Raw genomic sequence first — 21881 nt, 5'->3', positions numbered from 1 at the left:
GAATTTCTAAATATAAAAGCAAAGAAACTATGAAGGAAAAGTCTCTTGAATTTAAATTTACAATGTGAAAATATGAAATTAAGTGACCAAAACTAAAAGGGAAAAAACTTTTGCCACATAATACCAAAAATATTAAAATGTCAAGAAGTTTTTTAAACCTATGAGAAAAAGATGAGCTTATTTTTTTAGAAAAATTTCTATATCAAGAAAAGCATATATCAAAATTGCCGATAAACATCAGAATAAATGTTGAACCTTAGTTGTAATCAAAGAAATGCAAATTGAAAGACCTATAAACGCAACAAGATAGTTAAGGTTGCTACCCTCTGTTGTCAAGAAAGTGTTAAAAGGGGCTTTATCAAACAGAGTGGATGTGAATTAAAGATGGGACACTTATTTCTGAGTGGCGATTTAGTAATGCCCATGAAGCATATTTAAATGATCAGAATTTTGATCTAGTAATCCAATGTTTAAATCATTATATGAAGAAATAAAAACAATATTCATTGTGTTTTTAATAACATGTTATTAGAGTCAATGTGTGACAGAGGGAATAATTAAGTTGTGGTATAGTCTTGTATATACTATGCAGCCATTAATAAGTCGTATTTTCATCAAAGATCAAATGATACAGACTACCAAAGAATGTATGGTAATTTCATCACTTTCTATTAAAATTATACATAGATGAAGGACTGGAGTGATACAGTGGATTGATTACTGCTTTTAATTTTCAGAAAATTTTCTGTTTAGAAACATTACATCTCCAGGAATGCACAGTTATTTATGGAAACCAGTCAACATAATGCACTGTATTAATAGAATAAAGGACAAAACCCACATGATCATCTCAGTAGCTGCAGAAAAAGCATTTGATAAAATTTGACACCCTTCTGTGATAAAAATACTTAACAAACTAGGAGTAAAAGGGATCTTTCTCAACCTGATAAAAAGCATCTTTGAAACACCCACAGCTAAACCTGATGATGAAAAACTAGATACTTTGCTCTAAGATCAATACCAAGATAAGGATATCTGCTCTTGCCCTTTCTCTTCAGCATTATCATAGAAGTCTTAGCCAGGGCAATTACGCAAGAAAAAGAAATAGAAGGTACCCAGATTGGAAAGGAAGAAGAAAAACTATCTTTATTTGTAAAAAAAAATGACCTTGTATGTAGAAAATCCTAAGGAATTTACAAAAAAGCACAAAATATTAAAGCTAATTAACAAGTTTAGCAAGGTTACAGGATACAAGATCAATATCACTTGTATTTTTAAATACTAACAATGAACAATCCAAAAATGAAATTAAGAAAATCATTACAATTACAATAGAATACAATACTTAGGAATAAATATAACAAAAGAAGTGTAAGTAAGACATGTACACTGAACACTATAACACATTGTTAAAAGAAATTAAAGACCTAAATAAATGGAAAGACATCCCAGGTTCATAGATTTAAAGAGTTATCTAGTAACTAAATAGTTACTAGAGTTACTATTTAAAGAATAGCAATTTGATGTACAGATTCAGTTCAATCCATATCCACTTGCTTTTTATAGAAATTGACAAGCTGATCCTAAAATTCAAATGAAAAGTCAAGGGACCCAGAATAGGTGAAACAATCCCAATTTCAAAACTTCTAATCTACAGTGATCAAGTCTTTGTGGTACTGGTATAAGGATAGACATATAGACCAATGAAATACAATTGAGAGTTCAGAAATAAATACATTCATTAATAGTCAGTTGATTTCCAACAAGGGTACCAAGACCATTCAATGGGGAGAGAATTGTCTTTTCAACAAATAGTACTGAAATAACTGGATGCAAAAAAATTAATTTAGACTCCTATCTCATAAACTTAAAATGAATTGAAGACCTAAATGTAAGAGGAAGCCAGCGTGGTAGCTCGTACCTATAATCCTAGCACTCGGGGAGGCTGAGGCAGGTAGATCATTTGAGCTCAGGAGTTCGAGACCAGCCTGAGCAAGAGGGAGATCCCATCTCTACTATAAAAAAAACCCAAAGAACTAGAAATTAATTGGCCAACTAAAAACATATAGAAAAAATTAGCCAGGCATGGCAGCACATGCCTGTAGTCCCAGCTACTTGGGAGGCTGAGGCAGGAGGATCGCTTGAGCCCAGGAGTTTGAGGTTGTTGTGAGCTAGGCTGATGCCACGGCACTCTAGCTGGGCCGACAAGAGTGAGACTCTCGGCTGGGCGCAGTGGCTCACGCCTATAATCCTAGCACTCTGGGAGGCCGAGGCGGGTGGATTGCTTGAGGTCAGGAGTTCGAAACCAGCCTGAGCAAGAGTGAGACCCCGTCTCTACTATAAATAGAAAGAGATTAATTGGCCAACTAATATATAGAAAAAATTAGCCGGGCATGGTGGCGCATGCCTGTAGTCCCAGCTACTCGGGAGGCTGAGGCAGCAGGATTGCTTGAGCCCAGGAGTTTGAGGTTGCTGTGAGCTGGGCTGACGCCACAGCATTCACTCTAGCCTGGACAACAAAGCGAGACTGTGTCTCAAAAAAAAAAGAGTGAGACTCTGTCTCAATGAATGAATGAATGAATGCAAGAGGTAAAACTGTAACACTTCTAAAAGAAAACATGGGTGTAAATCTTAGTGACCTTAGACCAGGTGTCCTCAAACTACGGCCTATGGGCCACATGCAGGTGTTCTTGCCCATTTGTTTTTTTACTTCAAAATAAGATATGTGCAGTGTGCATAGGAATTTGTTCATAGTTTTTTTAAAACTATAGTCCTGCCCTCCAACGGTCTGAGTGACAGCGAACTGGCCCCCAGTTTAAAAAGTTTGAGGACCCCTGCCTTAGATGGTAGTTTCTTAGATAGGACACCAAACACACAAGCAGCCCCCGCACCCCCCAAAAAAAAAGATAGATTGGATAAGTTCATTAAAATTTAAAACTTTGTGCTTAAAGGACCCCATCAAGAAAGTGAAAAGAGACTGGGTATGGTGACTTATGCCTGTAATCCTAGCACTTTGGGAGGCTGAGGCAGCAGGGTCACTTCAGGCCAGGAGTTTGAGACCAGCCTGGGCAATAATAAGACCCCCTCTCTACAAAAACTAAAAAAAAAAAACTTAATGGACCTTAATGGTATATTCCTGTAACCCAGGTACTAGGGAGGCTGAGGCAAAGGATCACTTGAGTCCAGGAGTTTGAGGTTGCTGTGACCTGTGATGATGCTGCTACACTCTAACCCAAGCAACAGAGTGAGACCCTGTCTCAGAAAGAAAGAGAGGGAGGTAGGAAGGGAGGGAATACAGAATAAGAGAAAATATTTGTGAATCGTATACTTGATTAGGGACTTATATCCCAAATATTAGTAATATAAATAACACTTAGAACTCAATAATAAGCCAGCCACGAGGTTCTCGCGAGATTCGCCTCCTCAATACCAAGCGCCTGTGTCTGGTAGAGCCGGTGTGAGACGAGACAATCCTTCCCCGTCGCCCGGATAATCAAGAGTTTTGGCCGGACCTTCGAGCACACACCGAGACAGTGAGGAGCCAGACGAAAAGCACAGACTATGGCGCTGAAACGGATTAATAAGGAACTTAGTGATTTGGCCCGTGACCCTCCAGCACAATGTTCTGCAGGTCCAGTTGGGGATGATATGTTTCATTGGCAAGCCACAATTATGGGACCTAATGACAGCCCATATCAAGGCGGTGTATTCTTTCTGACAATTCATTTTCCTACAGACTACCCCTTCAAACCACCTAAGGTTGCATTTACAACAAGAATTTATCATCCAAATATTAACAGTAATGGCAGCATTTGTCTCGATATTCTAAGATCACAGTGGTCTCCTGCTTTAACTATTTCTAAAGTTCTTTTATCCATTTGTTCACTGCTATGTGATCCAAACCCAGATGACCCCCTAGTGCCAGAGATTGCACGGATCTATAAAACAGACAGAGATAAGTACAACAGAATATCTCGGGAATGGACTCAGAAGTATGCCATGTGATGCTACCTTAAAGTCAGAATAACCTGCATTATAGCTGGAATAAACTTTAAATTACTGTTCCTTTTTTGATTTTCTTATCCGGCTGCTCCCCTATCAGACCTCATCTTTTTTAATTTTATTTTTTGTTTACCTCCCTCCATTCATTCACATGCTCATCTGAGAAGACTTAAGTTCTTCCAGCTTTGGACAATAACTGCTTTTAGAAACTGTAAAGTAGTTACAAGAGAACAGTTGCCCAAGACTCAGAATTTTTTAAAAAATGGAGCATGTGTATTATGTGACCAATGTCTTCACTCTAATTTGGTTATGAGACTAAAACCATTCCTCACTGCTCTAACATGCTGAAGAAACCATCTGAGGGGGAGGGAGATGGATGCTCAGTTGTCACATCCAAGGAAGCAGCATTATTCTAGCAGCATCCATTCTTATTTAAGCCTTTTCCACTGTTAGAGATTTGAGGTTACATGATATACTTTATGCTCATAACTGATGTGGCTGGAGAATTGGTATTGAATTTATAGCATCAGCAGAACAGAAAATGTGATGTATTTTATGCATGTCAATAAAGGAATGACCTGTTCTTGTTCTACAGAGAATGGAAATTGGAAGTCAAACACCCTTTGTATTCCAAAATAGGGTCTCAAACATTTTGTAATTTTCATTTAAATTGTTAGGAGGCTTGGAGCTATTAGTTAATCTATCTTCCAATACACTGTTTAATATAGCACTGAATAAATGATGCAAGTTGTCAATGGATGAGTGATCAGCTAATAGCTCTGCTAGTAATTGATTTATTTTTCTTCAATAAAGTTGCATAAACCAATGGAAAAAAAAAAAAAAGAACTCAATAATAGAAAGACAACTCCATGTTTAAAATGAACAAAGGATTTGAATAGATGTTTCTCCAAAGAAGATATACAGATTTCTGGTAAACACATGAAAAGATATTTAACATCATTAGTCATTAGGGAAGTACAAATCAAAAGCACAATGAGGAACCATTTCATGGCCATTGGCATAGCAATAATCAAAAAGACAGACAATAACAAATGCTGGTAAGGATGTGGAGAAATTGGAAGCCTCATACACTGCTGGTGGGAATGTAAAATGGGATAGCCATTTTGGAAACAGTTTGACAATTTCCCAAAAAGTTAAACATAGAGTTACCATATGACCCAACAATTCCATTACCATCTATATACCAAAAAAATCTGAAAACATATCCTCACAAAAACTTATGAATGTTCATAGCAGCATTATTCACAGTAGCCAAAAAGTGGAAACAACCCAAATGTCTATCAACTAGTGAGTAGATAATCAAAATGGTGTATGTTCATATAACGAAATGGATTATTCTGCCCTTAAAAAGAGTACATTACATAAAAATGCATGCTATAAGATGGGTCAGCCTTGAAATCATTATGAAATTAGACACAAACAGCCACATATTGTATGATTCCAGTTGTATATATGAAATGGCTAGAGTAGGGAGATCCACAGAATGAGAAAATAGTTGTTTCCAGGGGCTAGAAGTGGAGGAAATAGAGAGTGACTGCTAACGAGTACAGGATTTCTTTGGGAGATGATGAAAATGTCCTGGAATTAGATAGTAAGGATTACACAACACTGTGAATAAATTAAAAACACTGAATTGTATACTATAAAAGGGTAAAAATTATGGTTTGTCTGAATTATATCTGAATTTTTTAAAGTGAGAAGAAAACTGAAAAATAATGAAAGCTGTTCATCTTGTATCTTAAAAATAAATATATCACATTGAATATCTATTATTTTTATTACCAGAAAAAATATTATATTTAAAGTGTTTAAATGTGAACTAGAAAGCCAATGTGCAACATTTTTTTTATAAGAGAGCCTATAATGGTTCTATGAGATTGACTTTTTCTTTTTTTGGTTCTTTAAGGTTTGAATTACATGTTTGTTTTGTTATAGAAGTGAGAGGTCCACCCCCCACACACCCCTTCTCTTTTCTTCTTTTGGCCCAGGTTCACACTCAGGAACAATCAGCTACCTGTGCCTCTTTCCAGGGGTTAAAAGATGTTCTCATTTTCTCCCTCCACCCCATCCCATCCGCCTCCCTCTTATGCAGCTTTCTTATATGCATGCTACTGGTATACTCTGTTTTCTCTTACTTTAAGCCTCGTTTATGATAGCTGAACATGTGTGGATCAGAAGGAGTGTCCCATTCTTTTTCAGCAGACACTTGAGTGCTTAGTTTTTGCCAGCCACCCTGCAGGGTACCAGGGATCCAGAGTATATTCTCCTATACTCAGTCTTTCAGTCTGTTGTTAAGTTACTGAGGGATGAGCAGCTAAAAGTTTGATAAGTTTTATCAATTTTGAGTTTGAAGTCCTGTAAGACCTCAAACTGAAAGTGTTCAGTGGACAGTTGGGTTATAGTGGTATAGAACTCAGAAGGATCTATGCTGAAGATTAGATTGGAAGTCAGTAGAGAATTATACTTACTGTAATCAGTGTTAAACTCAGTACATTCCTTAAAGCAGTTACCACTGATTTTTGTTTTTGTTTTCTTTAAAGTACTGAATTTTTTGTAGCAAAAGAATGTTGTGAGTGTTTTGAAGTTTACTCTTCAGCCTGAGGAATAAGCTTGCTGTGGTAGGAAACAGGAATTTATGTTAAGGAAACCCTGACGTATATATACACATGTATGAATATTTATTCTGACAACTAGGTTTGTGGAATTGCTTGAATGGAAAAGAAATAGTTTCAGTAAGGTCATGTGCACAGAAGTCAAATTTTAATTGGTTAAGGAAGTTGGAAAGAGAATCTGTATAAATTATTCTTATGTCTAATGGTCAAGAAAAAGGGGTAAACGAGCACTATAGGAATTATCTGTGGTTCAGGGTTCAGGAACTTACTTGTTTTTTATGATTGGAGGAGTTAAATATGTCTGTATAGTAAGGTCATAAGTGAGTAGAGAGGGAAAAATTATAAGTGCAATGATGAGAAGAGATAGATAATTCATGGCCAAGTTCCTATGGAAGGCATGAAGAATGGGATATAGAACATAGTCAGAGTTAGCCTTGGATGTAGAAGGGTCACCAGTTTCAGTGAGGTGGAACGGAAGAAAATGAAGGAGGTGGCAAATTCAGATATGATATTTTAGGGCATTGGGCATTAAGAAGAGTATGATGAGAGAGGTTATTGTGACTTTCTCCCCAGGATTTAGAGTTCAGAATCATGTGCTAGGAGGTAACTTGAGGTTTAGAATAGCCAGTAAGAGGGTACAAGAGTGGGGTACTCTTTTGGATTTCCCACAACCACTCAGACACTTGAGAACTTGCTAAAAGTACTCACAGGACTCAGAGGCAGGCTGAGATTTATTACAGTGAAAGAATAATACAACAGGCTCAGCAAGGGAAAAAGTCTTATGACGTAGTCTGGTCTAAGTAAAGACTTTTAAAGTTCTTTCTCCCATAGGTGGGGTTGGGGAACTGCTCCTTCCTCTAACAATGAAATAAATGCAGCAAAGAAACTTGTTCACAATGTTTTCTGACCAGGGAAGCTTGCTTATGACTCAGAGTCCAGGGTAGGGGGCAGGGAACAGAGGAAATAACATAGGCTCTCATAACCAGCCACAATTACCAGAATTCCAGACTCTGAAAAAGAAAGAAAGTGTTGACCATCATACTGTTCGCAAAAAATTTAGGCAAACTGATGTAGCAGAGTTCAGTACCCCCAACTTCCCTCCACACACACTTAAAATAACCTTATCATTAACATGGGGAGCATCCAACCTAAGTTATAGGAGGCCAGACTCATAAGCAGGTGCTTCTTAAGAGCTACGTCAATCCTGATTGTTAACTCCTTTCTGCACAGACAGGCACTAAAAGCCAAGTCAGATAATTATCCCAGTTTCTAAGTAGTGTCAGTATACATGACTTCATGGTTGTATAATTTTCTCTATTGGGGTACCTCAAGTAGTGGAGTATAGAAAATGAGTTGTTAGATTTATCCAGGCGTAAAGTTTTATAGGGCCTGAGAATTCTAAGAAAGGGTGTGGGTGGGGAAGTAACAAGGCAGTAAACAGAGGATAATGATGAGAGGGAAAGGATGGAATTTTGGAGTATACTAGAGGCTAGAGAGGAAAAGAAGTGAGGCAATGTGACTATCTGAGAGAAACTCAGCAGACCAAACCAGAGGATTTGCCTGATGGCAAGGATCCAAGATTGGGACATGGGCTTCACAAACTTTTCTCTCTCTAGGTTAGTGAAAATCACACTCATTACTGATTTTTTTTTTTTTAATTCTCTACTTAGTAAATTAGGTGTAGTCTTTATTTCAGGTAGGAACATCATCTTGTAATCTCCTTGTGTGTTTTAATTGAAAACAAGCTTAGTATATATGCCTGTGCTATGAATTCTGTCTTAATTTTTTAAATGTCTTCTAGGGATTACAAAATCATTTTTTTCCCTAATATACTAAGTTTTCCTCTGTTCTTTGCTTGCTCTTTCATCAAAGAGGATACTTCTGACAAGATGGATGGTAAGAACTTCCTTTTCTTAAAGATTTTTATGGATCTTGGATTCTGTATAATATTCTTATTCATTCTTCTCTTAATTTCTGAAAATATACTACTTATTTAGCAATAACCTTAATGTGAAAATTGCTATGTCCACATAATTCTCTGATTGAATTTTGGGTTAGGCTTATCTATTTGATATATCATATCCCAACCTATTCAAATACTAGGTAACTTTGTTGTAATTTAATTACTTTAAAATTTTTTCCTGAGCTCTTAGAAGTATACCTCTGAATATTCTTAATTTCTTCCTCTAAAATATTGGATTCAGAAGAATGGAAAGAAATCTCATAAATCTCAACTCTTTAGTTTACTGATACAGAGAGAGACACATTGCATATTTCATAAGTTCATATAATTATTTATCAAGATGAAATACAAGTTACAGGTGCTGTCTTTAAGAGCAAGTTGTAAGCTAACATTTCATCAAAACTGAACTTACTTTAAGCTTTGCCTTTTTAATTTCAATATTCAGATGATTATAGTCTATCTGTAATTGCTTGTTTCAGTAAACCCTGTATAATATTTTCTGTCTAGTACTAGAGAGCATATTATCCAGACATTTCCCTTCACTTCATCAGATACCATAATCTTATGAAGGAGCTTGACTTTTTTATAAAATACTGAATCTATAAGTCACATTACAAGATATAAAAAAAGTGGAGACATTGTGTATTTTTCTGGAAATTATTATGTAACTGAAAATCATTTCAATATGTCTTCTATTAATGAAGTGAAACATTTAATAAAGCTTGGGTGCATGAGTGTTGTTAATAGTTTTATTAGTCTCTGCTTTTCTGTATGATTAAATTATTGAATGAAATTATAGCCCAACAAGAGATGGTTTCTGTATCTCAAACCCTTATATATATATCCTTCTAATATTAATATTCTGGATCCTTTAAAAACAAACTTTTATCACTTTACAGATCAAAATATTTTCTTATTTAAATCAGAAATATTAATTTAAGGAGTCACTTCTGGTATATGATGTGTTACTCTTACTGATATTCAATCTTATGTGTAAAAAACACACAGAGACGCTGGGCATGGTGGCTCACGCCTATAATCTTAGCACTGTAAGAGGCTGAGGCAGGCAGATCGTTTGAGCTCAGGAGTTCAAGACCAGCCTGAGCAAGAGCGAGACCTCGTCTCTACTAAAAATAAAGAGAAATTAGTTGGACAACTAAAAATATATAGAAAAAATTAGCCGGGCATGGTGGCGCATGCCTGTAATCCCAGCAACTTGGTTGGCCGAGGCAGTAGGATTACTTGAGCCCAGGAGTTTGAGGTTGATGTGAGCTAGGCTGATGCCACGGCACTCTAGCCAGGGAAAAAGAGTGAGACTCTGTCTCAAAAAAAAAGAAAAAACCACAGAGACATAGTAGTGAGTTAAGATGTTTGTATGTAGTCATTTTTATAGATTTCATTGACATCTTAAAGATTGCACATAAATGTTGAATAAATAGCTGATGAATTAGATTTATAGGTTTTTGGCTTTGATGAAAATAATGGACAAATGCGGCCTAGGTCATAGATTTGATTCTCATGTTTGTAAATTAACTTTTTCTTGTTGTTTTATGGGTTACCTTTTGAAAATCGCAGAAAGTAGGCCTACTCTAGAAAGGTCTATAAAAATCTTCATTTGCAAAGAAGAATTACACAGTTACGTTTTTCTTTTTTCACCATTTTCCACCAAGGTTTAAGAATGAAATATAGCAAATAAAATTGTTCATATAGAATTTTGCTATTTTCAATTGTCTAGTTTCAGCTTGTTCTCTGAGTCATTAGGTTACCTCAGAATGTTTGTTTTTCTCAAAATGAGCCATTTCAGAGTTAATTTAAGGCTATCAGACTAAAAGGTATCTTTTGTTTTCACCCTTTCATTTTAGTCTTGGGTGGGGGTTGCAAAGTAGGTCTTAACATCAGCATTGGCAGAATTTGTTGAAATATTGTTTTATTTCTCTTATTTAGGAACAGCATCTGAAGATGGTAAGAATTGTATATTTTGTTAGTAATACAAACACCTCAACATTACTATTTTCATCAGTAGTATTAAATATTAAAACTAAAATAGGCTAATTTCTTTGCAAATCTTTATAATTTGCCAGTTGTAGTAACTGCTTTCATGTGTGGTTGCATTAGTTATATGTATAGATTTTTTTTTTAATTCTTCCATCTTGCTGTTTTGTTTTGTATCTTGGATCGTCTCATGCTGGAAACACATGGTTGCTTAACATGTTTAATAATCTCTAGTTTAAAGTTGCTATATAATTTCATTTTTCCCAGTAGTGACATTAATATTCTTCTTTTTTGCGTGTGGTTTTTGTTTTTTAATTTATGCCAATTCATTTATAATTTGGGGAGCATGCACCATTGCTGTATCATTGGCGCTTAAATATTGTTGGAGTTTAAATGTATTTATTGAGTCTGTTTTTAAATGTATGGTTTATTTTTGAATGAGTGACTAGAGAATTGGTTACAGATTGAAAATGAGTTTGATATTACAACAAAATTGCTGCATATATTTCACTGAGCTGGTTCACCTTAAAAATAATTATTTATTGCTTTTGAATTTGTAGAAAGGAAAATAATTCACTGTTTATACTTATCCTGCCTGAAGGCTGTTTTATTATATTAAAGCCTCTGATTTGGAACACATTTTTTTCTTCTAAGTTTTACTTGGATGACATTTTCTTATGATAAAAAGACAAATAGATTTAACTGTTTTTGGTACCATATTTACTCTGATGTATTTAAAATAATTTTATATTTTGTTTTAAATTTGAATACTCCTTTAAAAACATGATTTCTGGCACTGTGGCATTGTAATTTAACATGTTAGTATCAAAATACTTAATATATACTAATTTGTTTGGAATATAGAAAGTGGATGAATTCTCCATTTTAAAAATAATAATTTGGTTGTTTTTGTTTTACTTCTTAGTCAAGAGAACTTTGTGTCCTACTCAAAATAGACTCTAAAAGGGTGAGATGCCTGAACTATGGGCTCACTGGAGACCTTGAAGTTAATAGAATGCTGATATTCTACCAATTATGCTCTGTTTTTGGTTCTATTTTATTCCCAGTTCTTATTATTCTCTTATCTTCCCTCACTCATTTCTTAACTTTATAATTTCTCCTTACTCTTGAGTATATTTTTTCCTAATTAATATGGCCATATCAGGTTAGCCAGTATTTTGTATATGTACTATAAATTGTACTTTGTAACTAAAAAGGATTCTGACCCTTTCTTTATGAGTATGTTTGGGGTTGGTTGATAGTGGTTGGGACTATTGCTTAAGAACCCCAAAATACCTACTAGTAATATATTCTATCATGGCTTGTTTTTACTAATGGCGGCCTTCTTAAGCACTTAATAAACATATCTCATTTGATTCAAGAGCTCTAGAAATGGGCTAAGGTTGTTTGTAGCCTATTTTTATGGAGAGAGAAGAAATAGAGATGGAGTGCAACTGGGAGACAGAAGGAAATATATTTAGAAAAGCACCAACTCTTATGTGATACGATTTTTTCAAATCATTTTATAAATGAAATTGGTTGGGAGAGCAGTAAACATGTCCGTATACATCTGTAGTAATCTGATATAGAAAGATTAAATATTTTGCCTAATAATATCTCTTCCTGCACATCCCTTTAGAAGTACATTTTTAGTCAAAAGGATTGTTTGACTTATTGTTTCTAAGATTAGACTCATGTTTAAAACTGTAAGGTGGATTTGAGAATAAATTTCCTAGAAACTGAAATTTTAGAATTGGAACTACCAATTAAAAAACAAGTGTCATGCCTATGGTAATTATCTTAATTATAGTTATAGGACTAATAATACCAAGCTAATAATGTAAATCTTTTAGTTTGACTTTATTTATTCTTACCATTGAAGGAAAGTTAACTTATAGCACAAGAAAAAACAATGGTTTTTTTTAGATTTTGAGAGAAATATAATCTGTAAGTTATGGTTACTTTATTACAGAGTTTGATAATACTGGAAATAATGAGATTTTCTTCTCTCCTCACACCCCCCCCCCCCGTTACTAAATAGTATCATAGAAAAATCTCTTTAATTGTGTAAATATTTTATTCCTTAGGCCGGGTGAGAGCAAAGCTTTCAGCACCACTTGCTAGCATGGGAAATGCCAAGACAGATTCTAGAGGAAGAAGTCGAACAAAAATGGTGTCTCAGTCACAGCGTATGTATTGCTTATCAGTCCTCCCATATTTGTCAATATGTTAGGATAAGTGTGTTGCTTGTATATTACTATATTAGGACATTGACCAGTGGATAAAGACAAAGCTAATTTCAAAAAAGAGAAGCCACATACTGAGTTCTTGTTCTGTACTTTAGGTTCATCATCACCTGACAAAAATGAAGGTATTTTTTTTTTCAATGTTTTGGGTCAGTTGTTGTGCATGTTTTGGAATATTTTGAGTGGGTGTTGTCTTGTCTTTGGTGTGTTATTAGGGCTGCATCATTGATATCTACCACTAAGACAGAAATACTTCATCTGCTGTACAAGTTTTTGCATGGTTAAGTAGCACAAATCTTTAGCCTTAAGGTTTTCACACTCCGAAACTTGCAAATGTGGAAAATTTTGCTTTTTAGAGGCAAATAATTGCCATACGTTAGCATCAAAATCTGGTTGCCAGGCCTGGTGCAGTGGCTCACACCTGTAATCGCAGCACTGGGAGGCCAAGTTGGGGAAGATCTCTTGAGGCCAGGAGTTCGAGGCCAGCCTGGGCAGCATAGCAAGACCTCATCTCTATAAAACAAAAGCAAAAAGACAAAAAACAATATTTAATGAGCTGGCCATGGTGGCATGCATATTTAGTCCTAACTACTTGGGAGGCTGAGCCCAGGAGTTCAAGGTTACAATGAGCTATGAGCACACCACTGTTCTCCAGCCTGGGCGACAGAATGAGACCCTGTTTCTAAAAGGGGGGGGGGGAGAAAAATGAAACATCTAGTTGTGTCTTAGATTATATTATTCAAGAACAGATATGTGGTATCTTCCTATGCTCCCCTTAATCTATTAGATTACCTTTTTTTTGGTTAGCATTTTTGGCAGGTATATACTGGCTTATAGTGACAAAATATAAATTGAAATGACCAATTCTGTTATATTCCTTCTTAAATTTAAGATTTATATTATTGCTATTTTATTAGAAGCTGAGTGCCTCATAAGCACAATTATTAAAAAGCACAATTTTGAGGTCTAGGTAAAATAAATGATCTATTTCTACATGTTCCAGAATAGTAAAATGTACACTTACAGCATTATTAATTTAAAACCATTTGTTCTCATTCCTTCTTTACTGAGAGATTTTCATTATATACTTGGCTATGAAATGAATTTAACTTTCTTCTGTTATTTAGGTGATTTATTAGGATATGGATGTCCTATTTGTCTGTTTTTTAACCTAATTCTTGAATCTTGGAATCAGGGAAGAGAACTGGGCTTACAGGGGGTAGAGTGGTGATTACACAAGTCCTTCCTAGCAGACTCTTCTCTTCTCCTCTTTCCAAATTCAGAAAATTCAGACACAATAATGATGAGGAGCCCAACAAGAGTCCTAAAAAAGCAGAAGTACTCAGTAAAATTGATTTGCAAATTGAGGATTGTTTACAAATAGGAAAAATGACAAATGTACTCTAGGCAAGGGCTTTTCTCTCAACCAAATCAGAAGTAGTTCATATCACATTTTTCTCTGATTTTTGGATTTTAGAGTAATTTTTAGAATAACTTAATCTTTAGCAGTGTAGCGTAGTAGTAGAGAGCCTTGCTCCTCCATATATGCTGCCCAGACCAGCATCAGCATCACCTGGGAGCTAGTTAGAAATGCAGAATCTCATGTGTCATCACAGACCTACTGAATCTGATCTTTAACAAGATCACAAAGTGATTTGTGTCACAATAAAGTTTGACAAATACATACTGGTTTAGATCATGGATTCTGGAGTCACACTGCCTGGGTTTGAATCCTAGCTCTTTTAGGTTATTTAAAGTTATTGTACTTCTGTAAATTCAGCTGTAAAATGAAGAGGATTATTACCTTCTACTTCATAGGATTGTTGTGAAGATTAAATGATATAGTATTTTTAATACACTTAAAACAGTACCTGGCCCAGAGTAAGCACTATATGTGTTAGCTGATAGAATTATCCTCATTATTATTTTTTATCAAATGTCAACTGAATTTTATACTGCTGTTGTGTACTTCTGTACCTTGTTATTCTTATTGCCTTCAGAAAACAGGAATAGATAATGAAGTTAGAAAATTTAAAGCATAAAGATAACAACCAGAAATTGTCCATGTCTAGGATGTGAGGATAAAACTTAATTGTGAGATATTAGTTCTTTTCTAAAATAACTCTAAGGTTGATTTCAGGGCAAAAATATTCAAAGAGCTTTTTTTAAAAATGTATATATATTACTAAAGGGACCTCCTTTTTAGGTACTTTATAACTAAAGATCACTTCACTAAAAAATAGAATAATTTTTTTGCATTTGCTTTTTCACTTTGAAACCCAATCCACAATACTCCAAATTCTCTCCTAAAGTGTGAGAACACAATGATTGGCTTTTGAGACCTAGCAGGACCTTAATTAAGATCAGAAGACTTTCCCACTATAAAATCATTTAGGTTTCAAGTCATATTGGAGGGGTTTGTGTTTGTTTGCTTGCTTATTTATTTGAATGACTATATGTTCCATTCCAAATTCTTTTGTAAAAGAGATATTATGTAATTTGTATGCAAGTTTCTTTAAAACATATTTGCACAGAAATATTACTGTGATCTCCATCTTCACTTTGTCATAAAGTAATTCATTAGGGTTTGCATGGTCTTGCCGTATTTTTGTATCACCATTTACGAAAAAAGTCTCTTGGATCAAAGCAGGTGTATTCTGATGGCTAACCAAAATAAATAAAAAGCAGACCCAATGAAGAGACTTCTAGATGTATATTTATGAAAAAATTGTGTCTCTTTTTGTTGGTACCTACTGGATGTATACAAATGATTGTACGGCCTGTCAGAAACTCTGTCTCCCCTCCTCCCACCTTTCATTTTTTTTCTGTGCACCTCAAAATGAAATTTGTAGCTTTTTATGTAATTTTTCTTCAGCTATAAGATATTGTAGTTGTTCCTTATGTGTAGTTTTAAATTAAATGTTTAAATAACAAAAACTTAAACATTTAATTATTTAGATTTTGGACTGTCGGTGGTAGAAAAGCTGAAGAATTTACATTTACTTTTGCAACTTCATTTCATCTGCTTTGTACACGAGTGTCTAATTTCAGTTTATCAGCTATAAAAACTACTACTAAATGTACTGCTTTTGTTATAGACATTTGTGCTTTTGAGATTTTTTCAAGTTTTTGCTTTTTTTTTTTTTTGCTTTAGGGTTTTTTTATTTTCTGAGAACTGACTAAAGCTTTCTTATTTCCATCTGCCATCCATTTAAAAACTGCTCCTTCCCTCTTCATGGATTATAATCCTTACCCTAATTCTGCCTTTACACTTGTTCAGGATCACAATCTGCTAATACCATTGGTGGTAAGAATCTGTAGACTTTATGTGTGCATCTATGTTTTGATCACCTATTTTCATTACAAAGAATGGGTTCTATTCAGCAGAAATTCTTAACATACTACTAACATACTACTATTACTCTGTAGTCAGTTGGGACAAAAATTGCCAGTTATGATTTTTCTTTGGCCTGTTTTTATTTTATTACCAACTAAATTGTTTTAGTGATATAAGTTGATAGTACAGAAATAAACATTCAAAAAAAAGGAGCTTTAGTTATGCTTTGCAGTGCCATAAAAAGTATAAGATGATACTTTGAAAATTTTAGGCAGCTCAAGAGAAAATACATATCAAAGTTCAAGTTCTACAAATTAGAGTGTTTTCTGGTAGCATTATGCCCCTTTTCATCAACTCTGTGGTTTTCCTAAAAGATATAATTGGCCTTGGTGGCTCTTTGTTGGGGGAGGAGCCTTGGTATTTTCTCCTAAATAGAAATAATTCCAAAATGAGTCATAGACACTGGACTTATCATACTCTTGGTAGGGATCAGGAGTATTAGAGAACAGAGGGTAATGATTGAGGCAAAATTAACAATGTCAATTTTATTACCTAGGAGAGAGCATGAATGAATTTTAATATGTAGAGTGAACTTACATAATTTTGATAAATTCAGTAAATCTAGAGTAGAAGGGTGTTACTCAGTTTCTAAACTTCATGTTTCCTGTCTGCTGAATAGACCCACATTTCAAGGAATTCTCCAATCTCCTACCAACACTCCACCCCCCAAATTTATATTGATTTAAACAAAATGCCATATTGTATGTGCTCAGTTCATTATTTATACTTTGTATATTGTTGCGAGTTTTCCCATAAAATATTCCATTGGCGTATCTTGCATTGTGAGTTTGTGGCATGTTGGGTGTTTGGATGTTTTGGTGTATACATTTAGTTTAGACTCTGCATGGAGAAAACAAGTGCCATATGAGTATCCTTGAGGTTACATCTGAAAGAAACTGGATTCAAAGATTCTTCACCTGAAACATCATGACACATTCAAATAAGATATCATTTTAAAGTAGATTTGAATAATTTCCCTACAATAATTTAGAATTCTTTCTACTCAAATAATAAATTGTTAATTTCATTGGAAACACTGCTTTGTCTTACAATGTAGCTATCACCAGTGGAAGATAGGTTTCATTTTGTGTGCTGGTAAAGTTTAATAATTAAGCAAGAATGCAAATTGTACTCAGCAAGACCATGCCAAGAAAACTGTAGCAAGGATCACAGATCAGCAGCCCATGGACCACATCCAGCCTGCCCTCATTCATGAATTATTAGGCCTACACAACATGATAAAAATCGGGAAATGTCAAAGCTTTCACTTTTGAAAAATACCAAGCCCTGCCCAGTATTACCTCAAGATAGAGCTGGCTAGAACTAAAGTCACCTCCCACTTAGGAAACTGCAGGCACTCCCCTCTTGATCAAAGTCCTCTTATTATTCCCTGCTCTACACTCAGTGTCCCTCCCTTTTTGATATCCCATGCTTATCCCCATTGGCATTTGAGTCTCCGTGGAAATAAAGTATGATTGGGTAAGCAGTATGAGCAGTGATTCTCTTACTGTGGTACCCAATGAAGGGAAAAGGTTGCTTTCATGAAGATTTGTTTAATTGCAAGTTTAATTTTTCTATAATGTTGCCATTCAAAATCTAGAATTAGATTACATCTTGGAGTTATATAGTCCATTTTCCTATTCAGTGTAGACATAAAGTGCTTTGATTGACAAAAACTTAACTCATGCATTTCTAGCTTAAAATTATGTTTTTAAAACTCTTTTTAAAACCTATGCTCCAGTCCTTGAAAAGATTTTTTCTACTCCACCCCCATTTCTCTGACCACACCTCGTCTATTTTACAAGACTGCAAATTTGGAAAATTTTCTAGTTTGGAAAAGATCAGACTTCTTTGACACTTGCCCTCAGTCCTGTTCTACCCTCAGTATTTCTATATCCCAGAATGTTACCACCTAAGAGCCCTTTGCTAATTTGAAAGCAAATAGCAAAAAGCATTTAATTTTTAGCTGGCCTAATGTTTTCAACATTTAAAATGCAATTTTCTAAAATTGAAAAATATACCTAGTAGCAAGATAGGTAACTTTGCTATAACCATTTAGAGGAATCTCCATAGGCAAACTTTTAAAATGAAGCAAATTATCATTATTGTCTATTTAACAAAAATAATAGCAGTGATAGAATTATTACAGTTTTCTCCTTATAAATGCAGTCATGTGCCACATAACAGTTTGAACTATGATGGATCACATATACAATGGTGGTCCTATAAGATTATAATACTAAATTTTTACTGCATCTCTTCTATGTTTAGGTATGTTTAGGTACACAAATACTTATTGTGGTTCAATTGCCTACAATATCCAGGATAGTAACATGCTGTACAGGTTTGTAGCCTAGAAGCAGTAGGCTAGACCATATAGTATAGTATATAGTAAGTTATGCCATATAAGTTTGTGTAAGTATATTCTATGATGTTTGAATGATGACAAAAATCACCTAACAAATTTCTCAAAATGTGTCCCCGTCATTAAATGACACATGACTGTGTATAACTTTCTCACACACAACAGTTTAGTTGTATAAAATATATTGTCAGATAAATGATTTCTTTTGAAAATCTTTTATATTATTGTGTTCTAAAAGTCATAATAGTGTTGTCCTTATTAAATATAATATCTTATACCCTCCCCAAACTGAAAATATATTTTAGGTGATTTACCATTCAGTGCTAGTATATACAGCATACCTTTTTTTTTTTTCCAGGTAACAATTATATATAAATCTTCCTCAGTCCATTTCCTTTGAACTTAGAGGCTGCCATACTATCATAGTTTTCTCCGTTATATATTTTGACTTTTTCTCCTTTCAGCAAATTATTTTCGAGTTCATGCCTTAATATTTGTTTATGTGTTTGGTGTTCAGCTGGCAGCCGGTCTGGGTCTCCAGGAAGAGTTCTGACCACAACAGCCCTCTCCACTGTAAGCTCTGGTGTTCAAAGAGTCCTGGTCAATTCAGCCTCAGCACAGAAAAGAAGCAAGATACCACGGAGTCAGGGCTGCAGCAGAGAAGCTAGTCCATCTAGGCTTTCAGTGGGTAAGATTTTTTTATATGAAACTCGTGACCTTTTTTTTTTTCTTAATTTCAGGCTTTGGTAGCATTGAAGACTTTGGAATATGAGCAGGCACTTATAAATTAAAGGAAAACAAACTTAAAAATTCGACAGTTGAAATAAAGGTTATAAATTGAATTGGTTATCTTATTTTGAAAGTGTAGATCATAGGAGCTTCAAAAATATAGCTAATATTTTAAAGAGCAAGATTATGGAATTTATAAAATATTTGTCATAGATACATAAATGTATACATATATATGTTAGCTGCTTATATTTGACATTGATATTACAGTTCAACCCTATTCAAATAGTAATAAACTTCCAATTTTTCATTGTGTATCGACTAGGTGACTTTAAATTTCAGGTAACAAATTATAATTGAAGCGATCTTAAACAAGATTTATTGGCTCTTTTAACTAAAAAGTTTGGAGATTATACATCCTTTGTGGTCTGTTTTCCCTCCCTACCTTCCTTCTTTTCTTTCTGCTTTATCAATCATGGTGCTAACATTGTCCTTAGGCAAGCTGCTACTTAATCTGTCATGCCCAGAGCAGAAGTTCCCTAATTACTTAAACTTCTTTTTAATTATTTGTTTTTCATTGTTTTATAAGTCTTTTGTAGATTACCTATATAACTTTAAAGAATATGCTCATATTTGTATTTCTTGTTCCATCAACTTCAATCAGTATCTCAACTCCCATACTTTCCCTATACCTTCTGCTCTCTTAGAATTATCAGTTTTATTTTTACATTATTAAGGGTAACACATATGTTCTCATCAACATCCACAAGCAAGTCTTATGTACCTGTTCTATAAGTTGGCTTTAAAAATTGAAAACTATAAATAACATTTATTGTGTTATGAGGAAATAAATGTTTGCTGCCAAGACAGATTGTGTGCTGTGACCTCATTTTTTCCCAAAGATACACTGAATTTGACACTCAACTATTAGGGACCACTTGAAGGAGAATGTTCCTGTTATGCAGAAATGAATTCTTTTCTTGCAGTCCAACCAGTTACTTACAATTAGGCCGCATTTGAGTTTGCTTTGTAATTTGGACAGTGTTTAAGAATAATGTGTACTTCTTATATCCTCTAGTTTTGCTGCCCCTTCAGTAATATTATTATATGGAGTTTCTTATTTTCTGGTGACTTCTTTCCAGTACTCTGGATTGGTTGCTATCTTGGCCTCTGGCTCAGCTGTCATCTCGAAATTCCCCCATTTACTGCTTTCCTTCATTGAAAGCAACCTTTCCTGGATCCTCTTTTTTTTTATTTATTCATTTGCTTTGCATATACACATTCTGAAATACATTTTAGAAATTGTGTGTAGGAGTCAAGCTTTTTGAAGCCTTACTTGTCTAAGAATGTTTTTATTCATTAGGTAGCACAAATTCCTTTTAGGCTTACAGATTTTCAATTAATGTCCTTTAATAGCACTTTTCACTTACACTGTGCCTGATATTTGGCCCGAGAGCCTCCGAAGTTTTCCTGACATTAAATACTTCAGTCCTTTTCAACAAAATATTGATATTTCAACTTAGATCATTTAACTTATTTTTCTGTACTTATATTTATGGTTTTTATTTATAAGGAGTGAGAAAAGGGATAAGAATTGAAAGCATGGGCTCATTTTTTTTCTCGTTATCTTAAACTCAAAACTTAAGAATGGGTATTGTACTTAAGATTAATATTTGAAATGTATAGATTTTTCTCTTAAAAACAAGATTTGTCTTAAGATACAAAAAAATGATAGAAGTCTTTATAGTTTAGTCAATGTAGAGAAAAACCAGGTTTTACTATGTTGTGCAATATTTTAAATCTTTTTATTTGTAGCCTTTTTATTTTAGTAAAATATTATTTTACCCTTCTAGTCTTATATAAACTAGAGGACCATATTTAAAATTTTTAAGTTATTCCTGGTAATGCTTCATTAAGAGTAATTTCAACCTTAGATAAACTTAAGTTATTGATCAGGTTTTAGAATAATAAAATCAAAAATTTTTTAAATCCAAACTTTGTCTTCTTTTTTCTTCCTTGCTGTGCTGCTGTTGCTTTATACCAGCCCGAAGCAGTCGTATTCCTCGACCAAGTGTGAGTCAAGGATGCAGCCGGGAAGCTAGTCGGGAGAGCAGCAGGGACACAAGTCCTGTTCGCTCTTTTCAGCCCCTCGGTACGTGTTTCAGTAGGTGTGAGGTGCATTGCTTTCCCCTGTGTTATCACCAGTCAGTGACTTCAACATACATGGGATTTAGCTTTCTTCATTGACTATGTCTTTGACCCTATCTCTTTTCTGTCATTTTGAGGAAAGACTGAGAAGGAAATTGTATTTTTGGGAAACTCTTTTGACTTGACTTACTTGTGTTAAATGAGTAAGTTAGTTATTGTATTAAAAAATTTCCTTCAAGGCCGGGTGCGGTGGCTCACGCCTGTAATCCTAGCACTCTGGGAGGCCGAGGTGGGGCGGATTGCTCGAGGTCAGGAGTTCGAAACCAGCCTGAGCAAGAGCGAGACCCCATCTGTACTATAAATAGAAAGAAATTAATTGGCCAACTAATATATATATAGAAAAAAA

General features: G+C 34.6%; 2 protein-coding genes across 51 annotated transcripts in view; both read left to right on the top strand.

Annotated features, from left to right (window-relative positions):
* CLASP2 (cytoplasmic linker associated protein 2) overlaps positions 1 to 21881 on the top strand; it is a 194468-nt gene that overhangs the window by 106926 nt on the left and 65661 nt on the right. For 33 of the 50 annotated variants that reach the window (XM_076006143.1, XM_076006132.1, XM_076006121.1 and 30 more), the window contains 5 exons: positions 8508 to 8531; positions 10543 to 10560; positions 12678 to 12779; positions 19116 to 19286; positions 21372 to 21479. In XM_076006143.1, the coding sequence (XP_075862258.1) occupies positions 8508 to 8531; positions 10543 to 10560; positions 12678 to 12779; positions 19116 to 19286; positions 21372 to 21479 (423 nt within the window). Of the gene's footprint in view, positions 1 to 8507; positions 8532 to 10542; positions 10561 to 12677; positions 12780 to 12934; positions 12962 to 16116; positions 16144 to 19115; positions 19287 to 21371; positions 21480 to 21881 lie in introns of all 50 variants that reach the window. The other 17 variants (XM_076006146.1, XM_076006141.1, XM_076006145.1 and 14 more) reach the window with 5 other exon arrangements.
* On the top strand, positions 3380 to 4064 carry LOC105873892 (ubiquitin-conjugating enzyme E2 D3). The gene has a single exon (XM_012769206.3). The coding sequence runs from the start codon at positions 3562 to 3564 to the stop codon at positions 4003 to 4005; it is 444 nt and encodes a 147-aa protein (XP_012624660.1). The 5' UTR covers positions 3380 to 3561; the 3' UTR covers positions 4006 to 4064.

This window comes from Microcebus murinus, chromosome 1 (assembly GCF_040939455.1).
Source record: "Microcebus murinus isolate Inina chromosome 1, M.murinus_Inina_mat1.0, whole genome shotgun sequence".
Classification (NCBI taxonomy): Eukaryota; Metazoa; Chordata; class Mammalia; order Primates; family Cheirogaleidae; genus Microcebus; species Microcebus murinus.
Note: the sequence above shows the minus strand (reverse complement) of the source record. Positions and strands in the feature narration are given on the sequence as shown.

What these genes read in the sequence shown, in the direction of transcription:
- LOC105873892 (XM_012769206.3), top strand. Translation starts at nt 3,562, where the DNA reads ATGGCGCTGAAACGGATTAATAAGGAACTTAGTGATTTGGCCCGTGAC.